Source organism: Astyanax mexicanus, chromosome 16, assembly GCF_023375975.1.
Source record: "Astyanax mexicanus isolate ESR-SI-001 chromosome 16, AstMex3_surface, whole genome shotgun sequence".
Classification (NCBI taxonomy): Eukaryota; Metazoa; Chordata; class Actinopteri; order Characiformes; family Acestrorhamphidae; genus Astyanax; species Astyanax mexicanus.
Window position 1 is genome coordinate 15,736,723 of NC_064423.1, and position 9,105 is coordinate 15,745,827.

The window sequence follows — 9,105 nt, forward strand, 5'->3', positions numbered from 1 at the left end:
GTGTGACAGTGATCACAACACTTAGACAATCAATCACCATTTCTACAGTAATCAGTATGTTTATGATCAATACAAATAAAATAATTACCTGTGAAAGTATGAATTTAACATTTTTCTGAATACAAAGCTTTTGAAAGTCTTTTACAAAATATGTTCATTGTTTACCTTATATCTTTGAATATAGCTTTAGAGTCACATTCAATGAAAGTCAATTAACTTAGGTAAATACAATTATAAATATACATAAATAGTACAAATATAAACAATTGTGTAGTGTTGGGCATTCACATCCTTGGCAAAAGGGATTGGGGAGTCTGGCTAGCAGCACTAGCATTAGGTCTTTGAGTTTCAGGCTAGCGGATTTCGCATAGCAGCACTAGAATTCAGGCTAGTGAAATTTTTGTGCAACAATGAATGGAGCGTTGGGCAAGCGGCATTAGCGTCACCGATGCCCGGGCTTGGAGTGATGTTCTAGTGCATTTCCTTTTCCCAGACACTGGACATAGAGAGTCGGGCTAGAGGCATTCGGGTCTGCGGCAAAAGAAATTGGAGCGTTGGGCTAGTGGCGTTAGCGTCCCTGACGCCCGGACTTTGAGCAGAGTGCTAGAAGATTTAGTTTCCCCAGACACTGAACATTGAGAGTCAGGCTAGAGGCATTCAGGTCTCCGGCAACAGGAATTGGAGCGTCGAGCTAGCAGCATTTGGGTCCTGGGCAACAGAAATTGGAGCTTTGGGCATGTGGCATTAGCATCCCCAATAGTTGGGATTGGAGGGATAGGCTAGCGGATTTCGTGTCCCCAGACACTAGACATAGATCAGGCTAGCAGCATTCAGGCTAGCAGCATTTGGCTCCCCAGCAGTAGGGACTAAAGCATCAGTCTAGCAGATTTCGTGTCCACAGACACCGGCTAGCGGTTACAGTTATGCTGACTTTTTTTTAGGCAAGCTAGCCTGTACAAATAAGCCATGAAGATTTAAAAAGATAGCTAATACATGTATTTTGTATTTCCTTGCTGGATATCTTTAGCTACAGCATAGCTACCTAGCTAGCCTCCAGTTTAGGAATTATTGTATTGTATTGGCAGTAGGGGTGGGCAATATGGCCCTAAAATAATATCACAATATTTCATGTTATTTTCACAATAACGATACTCTTGGCGATATGATAAAACACTGAATTTCAAAAAAATGATTTCAAGAATACACTACCAAAATAAATATTACATTTTCTTATGGCATACAATATGATGTGGCACACCCTTAATTGAGATATTAAAAAATTCTCATTATAATGAGCAGAGATTACTAAGCTCACGTCTCATTAACTTTACTTAAATTCATATGCAGTGTTTCTACAAGTTTCTAAACAAAACAAACACAATATTGGGCTGTACTTGCCAAGTTAATAAATGATAATTTTAGGTAAAATCTTCTCATTTAATGAGCTCTATTTTTTATGGTGTTTTTTTTTCCTTGTAAAAAGTGGCCAGTTTAATGTCTTTAAATTCCAAAGATCTGTGCTGAGACCAGTGCACTAGATAAAGAGAGACAACGTATTAAACCGGATACAGCAAACACTTTTATTATTTATTTATTACTTATTTATTATGGAAAAAGTAAATTACGGATGCTGTAATTAAAGAGAAACTGCAGATACAGTGGGTAAATACAAAAAAGCACCCCCTGCTGCTTATTTGCCCATGCTGACTTCTTTCCATCATTAAAATCCCCTCCTGTGGGCACTCAGGTCTGGACTGGATGTTGGATGAGTGGAAGAAGATGATCTGCTCGGATGAGGCCTGTTTTCTTTTATGTGAAATATACTGTTCCTGTGTCAGATCCTCCTTAAAATTACAGGACTTCTGGAACATGCTGATGCCAGATACCACTGGACACCCGAGTAAATATCATCTGATATCAGCTATATACAACCCCTGGCAAAAAGTATGGAATCACCAGTCTTGGATGAGCACTCCTTCAGACATTTCATTCTGTAAAACAAACTCTGATCAAAAACATGATACAATAATAAGGTCATTCCAAAGTGCAACTTGTTGGCTTTCAGGAACACTCAAAGAAATGAAGAAAAAACATTGTGGAAGTCAGTGAATGTTACTTTTATTGACCAACCACAGGGAAAAAAATATGGAATCACTCAATTCTGAGGAAAAAAGTATGGAATCACTCAAATTGAAGGTAGAAAATAAGGACACACCCAGTCAATTTCCTTTCCCTAAATGGACACCTGCCTCAGATTAGATCTGCTCGTTAGTCTGCAGTTAAAAACACCTGCAGTCATGACACCTTGGAGGGCTGCTGGACGAATTAGAGTGGCAAGAACCATGGCTCCAACAAGAGAAATGTCTCTTGAAACAAAAGAGAGGATTGTGAAACTTCTTGAAGAAGGTAACTCTTCACGCATGATTGCTAAAGATGTGGGCTGTTCACAGTCAGCTGTATCCAAGATATGGACCAAATACAAACAGCATGGAATGGTTGTTAAAGCCAAGCGTACTGGTAGACCGAGAAAGACATCAAAGCGTCAAGACAAGCAACTTAAGGCCATTTGTCTTGAAAAACGAAAAAGTACAACTAAACAGATGAAGCATAAATGGGAAGAAGCTGGAGCCAATGTATGTGACCGAACCGTAAGAAATCGCCTAAAGGAAATGGGATTTCAATACAGGAAAGCTAAAAGAAAACCATCATTGACACCTAAACATAAAAGAACAAGACTGCAGTGGGCTAAGGAGAGGCAGTCATGGACTGTGGATGACTGGATGAAAGTTATCTTCAGTGATGAGTCAAGAATCTGCATTGGACAAGGTGATGATGCTGGAACTTTTGTTTGGTGCCGTTCCAGTGAGATTTATGAAGAGGCCTGCCTGAAGAAAACAACCAAATTTCCACAGTCCTTGATGATATGGGGCTGCATGTCAGGCAAAGGCACTGGGGAGATGACTGTGGTTAATTCTTCTATCAATGCACAAGTTTACATTGACATTTTGGACAGTTTTCTCATCCCTTCAATTGAACAGATGTTTGGAGATAATGAAATAATTTTCCAAGATGACAATGCATCGTGCCATAGGGCAAAAACAGTGAAGGCATTCCTTGGAGAAAGACACATTCAGTCGATGTCATGGCCTGCAAATAGTCCAGATCTCAACCCAATTGAAAACCTGTGGTGGAAATTGAAAAAAATGGTCCACAAGAAGGCTCCAACCTGCAAAGCTGATCTGGCAACTGCTATCAAAGAGAGTTGGCACCAAATTGATGCAGAATACTGTTTGTCACTCATCAAGTCCATGCCTCAGAGACTGAAAGCCGTTATAAAAGCCAAAGGTGGTGCAACTAAATACTAGTGATGTATTTTGAATCATCTTTTGTTTATTTGTTTTTCATGATTCCATACTTTTTTCCTCAGAATTGAGTGATTCCATATTTTTTCCCTGTGGTTGGTCAATAAAAGTAACATTCACTGACTTCCACAATGTTTTTTCTTCATTTCTTTGAGTGTTCCTGAAAGCCAACAAGTTGCACTTTGGAATGACCTTATTATTGTATCATGTTTTTGATCAGACTTTGTTTTACAGAATGAAATGTCTGAAGGAGTGCTCATCCAAGACTGGTGATTCCATACTTTTTGCCAGGGGTTGTATAAACACTGATACATGTACAGTAATTAAAAGCAGTGTAGTGCATTAACTAATTATAATTAAATCATCATAAATTAACAGACCTTTAGATCAATGTGTGTCTTTGAATGCTGTAATGTGTGTAACTGGTCAGATTCACATGACTGTTACTTTTTCTTCAGTTTTGTGGATGATCACGTTCTCGTAAGCCTCATGGTGTTCACTGCTCCTGAAAAGCAGATGAGTCCAGTGTTATTCTAGAGAATAAAGTGTGAATTTTATAAAAACGAATATCATGAAAAACGAACCATCTGAATTCTTACCTGACTGAATCAAGATTTGTGCCATTGCTCATTGAATATTCATTACTGGTCACTTCAGTCTTCACTTCCTGACTGTCACTAAGAGAAAGATGAGAAGAGAAACATCTGTTATTCAGTATTCAGTTGTTTTAGGGAGTGTTTCTATAGCAAGCTGTTTTAGTCTAAAAATATGAACTGCTGGAATTTTTGCACCAGGAGTGGCATAAAGTTATCCAAAAGCAGTGTGTAAGACTGGTGGAGGAGAACATGCCAAGATGTATAAAAAACAGGGTTATTCCACCAAATATTGATTTCTGAACTCTTAAAGCTTTATGAATATGAACTTGTTTTCTTTGCATTATTTGAGGTCTGAAAGAACTGCATCTTTTTTGTTATTTCAGCCATTTCTCATTTTCTGCAAATAAATGCTCTAAATGACAATATTTATATTTGAAATTTGGGAGAAATGTTATCTGTAGTTTATAGAATAAAACAACAATGTACATTTTATGCACACATATACCTATACATAGCAAAATCAGAGAAACTGATTCAAAAACTGCACTGCAAAAAAACGATTCTTGAGCCCAGTAAACTTTGCTCATTAATATGAGAAGATTTTACCTAAAATTATACTTTTTGAACTATGCTTAATTAAAACAGTATGTACAACCCAATATTTTGTGTGTTTATTTTGTTTAGAAATTTGGAGAAATATTGCATGAATATTTGAGTAAAATCAACATGATTTGAGCCCAGTGATGTTTGCTCATTATAATGAGAAGATTTTACCTAAAATTATACTTTTTGAACTTTGCTTAATTACAAAAATAAGTACAACCCAATAGTTTTAGTGTGTATTATGTTAAGATTTTGTTACGCCTAACTAAATATTTTAAGGCTGCTTGGGAGACCACGAGGCACTGATACAAGTACTTATCTCCACTGATGAAGAACTTTTGGAAGGCAGCGAGCATGGACTGCATGGGTAAGAGCACAGTGACTGATTATTTTTGAGATATTTACAGTTGTGAGTTATCTGTGTAGTTTAAGTTGGTTTTAGAAACACGGTGCTTCAGTGAACTGTGTTGGCCTGCAGCTATAGGCAAGCATCAAACCGAAAGAAAGGGCAAATAAAGCTAGCTAGCACGTAGGCTAACCACCCGGGTGGCTATTCCGGCACTGGGCGCGTACAAACCGGACTGGGCCGTCATGCTAACACCGCATTAGCGACCCCGGTGAGTAGACCAGAGTCGGTCTAGCTGGCTTAATCATCTTATTTTTAGCGTGCCGTAATGCTAACACCGCGTTAGCGTGCTGTAATGCTAACACAGCGTTAGCGTGCTATAATGCTAACACCACGTTAGCGTGCCGTAATGCTAACACCGCGTTAGCGTGCTGTAATGCTAACACAGCGTTAGCGTGCTATAATGCTAACACCACGTTAGCGTGCTGTAATGCTAACACAGCGTTAGCGTGCTATAATGCTTACACCGCGTTAGCGTGCACCGCATTAGAGACCCCGGTGAGTAACGCCAGACCAGAGTCGGTCTAGCTGGCTAATCAAAGTATTGTTCGCGTGCTATAAGGCTAACGCATGTTAGCTACAATGATTTGCCACTTCAACCCCTTTTTTACATTCTCCTTTTCACTGAGCAGCTTGGTGCACTTAGTTCTATAATTATCAGTGTTGGGAATAACAGCGTTATAAGTAACGGCGTTAGGTAACGACGTCATTTTGTCAGTAACGGGATAAAATAATTAATTACTTTTCCTGTCGTTACAACGCCGTTGACGTTACTGGTGATTAAAAGCAGTGCGTTACTATATAATGATATAATAACAGTAATTCAAGCGGACCCCTGCCCAGGCTAGTGAGTAGTAACAGGTGTTTCACCATGAACTGTGACCTATAGAGATCTGTGACTCCAGGTCTAAACAGGTGACAGTTCTCGGTGTAACACCTGTTGAACTTGACACGCTCTTAACACGCCCTGGCCCGACGGCGGGCCAGATAAATATAATAATTAATATCTGGCTGTGTTTATGAATAATTACAGGCTCAATATATCAATGACAGCCTGCTGACTCTCAGGATTACGGAGCTGCAAACCGTTTTACTGTCGGATGTACGGTTCCTGAATAAGAGTGCGTTAGACGGTTCGGTCTGTGAACACGCTCTTTGATCCGCCTGGGGTTACTACAGGACACCCCTCACACGCAAACAGAGAATATCAGCGCGTACCTCAGAGTCCGGGCTTCAGAACCCCTCCAAACATCACAACATCCATCAGTCCAGTCTCCAGTAATCCTCATATCCGAGCACTGCTTTTAGAAAAAAATATTATCAACTTTAACGGTTTATTTTAGGAGTTTCTCTTTGTTCTACAGCGATAAACTGCGCATGCGCGTTTCCATGGGCTTCAGCCTGAGAAAAAAAAGAGGTCTGGGCTCAGCCAATCAGGTGGCGAGTTATGCGGGACAGAGGTGGTAGCCAATCAGAGCCAGTGTTTTTACACGTGTGCCGAAGCACACCTGTGACACTCTCTGTAACTGTTTACTTTTTGCTTTTGCTTTTTTTTTATAAAAAAAAAAATGTTTTTTTAAAGGATTTTATTCTGCTCTATTCTGATGTGCAATAAATATAAAAAGTTATGTACAAACACCTTTCTGATCTACTTATTTCAACTGACTGTAAAAATGCTTTTTTTCAGTAATTGGCCTGCAGGTTAGGGAGACAAAGGGATAAAATATTATTTTTGTTTCTACACTGTTTTACAGAGTTTTTGTAGATGAGCATAAAACACATGTATTTCTATAATTACAGACTGTTTGTTAAAAAAAAATAAATGGAGTTCATTTGAAATGGTCTAAGACTTTTTTTTTAACTGCTTTTAAATATTTAATGTTCAGCTGCTCAACCTGCTGTCTTGCTCATGTTCATCTTACAATATTAAGTTAAGTTAATATTAAGTTTATTCACTGGACAAAGACATTTTTTTATGTGAAGGCGTAAAGTGATTTTTTTTGTACTGTCAGTATTAAGACTTTTTGAAAAAAGGACAAAAAACTTTTCTTAGTTTTATTTAAGAATATGGTGCAACATTTTTGCAAACGTATTATTAAGTATTGCCAGTTTAAGATTTTTGTTAAAAATGAGTAAAAAAATATTTGTTGGTTCTACGTAAAAATATGGTGCAACATTTTTGCAACCTTATTATTAAGTAATGTCAGTTTAAGATTTTAGTTAAAAATGACTAAAAAATATTTGTTGGTTCTACGTAAAAATATGGTGCAACATTTTTGCAGCCTTATTTTTAAGTAATTTCACTGTAATTTTTTTTTGTAAAAATGACGAAAAATGTTTCTATGGGTTTACGTAAAAACATAGTGCAACATTTTTGCAAGCAAATTATTAAGCAATATCAGTTTAATATTTTAATTAAAAGTTATCAAAAAAGATTTGTGGGTAACACTTAAAAACAAGCTTGCAAAAACGTTGCACTATATTTTTAAGTAAAACCAGCACATCATTTTTTACAGTGTGAAGTGGTCTTTTATTTATTTTTTTCATAGCTGTATTATGTGCAAAGTGATTGGTTCAGTTGCCTGTCAGTCAAAAATCTGGTGGCAGCAGCCAGCAGAGAGAGAAGCAGATGTGTGGCTGAGCAGCTAGATTTCTGCTCCAAACATGTCCAAAATTTGAATAATTAAAGCATCTGTGTGACACTTTAAAGCACCTTTGATTAGGTAAACACATACACACATATGCTAGAAACTTGCCAAAATGACTTGTATTCTTTTGCTAACTAAAGTAGCAAAAAGTAGGGATTAAGTATGATGTGTAGCTGCTTGTGTGTTGAAGTGTGGTTAATAGATTGCTTAGCCAAGCCCATTACAATGCATAGGGCTAGAGCTGCTGACAAGGGAGCTGTGCCATACTTTATAATAGTCACTGACTCACACATTAAAGCATCTGGTTCCCCTGCATGTACTGTATATGGTCAATCAATCTGCAGTTTTATGACTCTGTACTGATTAAACTTTAGAATTTGCACACTTTTTACCCACTACACATTGTCAAGCTCATCTAATCCAGCTGGAGTTTCTATGAAACATGAACGATTGATTTACTGAGAAGAGAAATTGATGCAGCTCTCATTTACTGTCCTATAGTTACCTCCGAGTCTCACACCAGGCTTTGTTGACCAGGAAAGCAATGAAGACCAGGAAGAGAAACACAGCAACCGCTATGATGCCCGTCAGCCAGTTTGGTAAAGCTCTCTCTGCTTTCTCTAAATCGAATAAAACATTAAATAATATATTGTACACTATACATAATATATAATAAAGGGGTGCACCTACAATATGTGCTCCAAGAAAAATCAACAACTGGTTTTAATGTAATGGCTGCTTGGAGGATTGATTTAATATTGCATTAACTGAACTGAACTGAATAAAAAAAAAAGGTGCTACAAATGATTATTTGACAAATGCTGTAAAATAACTAATGCACTTTTAATAAAGAAAAAATTAAACAAAAGTTTAATTTAAGCCTCTTCTCACTTTCAACACCCTTTCAGAAAGATGTTTTTTTGCGGAAAAGTGTTTTTTTTATGGTACCTTAAACTATTTGTAGCACCTTAATTATAAAGAATGTTAAAGTTGTGACTTAAAAAAATAATGTTTAGACTAATATTTTTAGAAAATACATTTATACACTCTTCATACATATCGATGCCCTAGAAAACACACTCTGATTCCCCAAAAAACTTCTTAAAAATAATAAAATCATCGTACCTGCTTGAGCAGAAGCTGTTTCCAGTATCACCAGTAGCCAAAGAAGCACTACGACTGATTTTCCCATCTCAGACCTTTTTACAACTGCAATAAATGAAGAAAAAACAGTAAAAGCTCTTCTCTCAGTCAGACAGTAGCGGTGGAGATGTTCACTGCTTCTCTCTGGATCAGGAAAATGAATGATGAACATTCCCAGCTGAGGGCTGCGTCAATCATTTACCTGCTACTAAACCAGAGACCTGCAAGCAGGGGTTTATTAGCTATTAGCAAGCAATACTGTTATTTATTGTACAGTACTGATACAGCACTTTTCTCAGCATCCTTCTTTCAGTACTGCTTAATCTAGACTCAGGCCTTCTCACTAA

The 9,105-nt window shown here is 37.5% G+C and overlaps 1 protein-coding gene across 1 annotated transcript; it reads right to left on the minus strand.

Annotated features, from left to right (window-relative positions):
• Positions 1-3,655: 3,655 nt before the first annotated feature.
• pdzk1ip1 (PDZK1 interacting protein 1) lies at positions 3,656-9,105 on the minus strand. Its single transcript, XM_022669625.2, has 4 exons — positions 8,741-9,105; positions 8,121-8,235; positions 3,962-4,039; positions 3,656-3,867 (listed from the first exon to the last, which is right to left on the minus strand). The coding sequence occupies exons 1-4, from the start codon at positions 8,928-8,930 to the stop codon at positions 3,795-3,797; spliced, it is 456 nt and encodes a 151-aa protein (XP_022525346.2). The 5' UTR covers positions 8,931-9,105; the 3' UTR covers positions 3,656-3,794.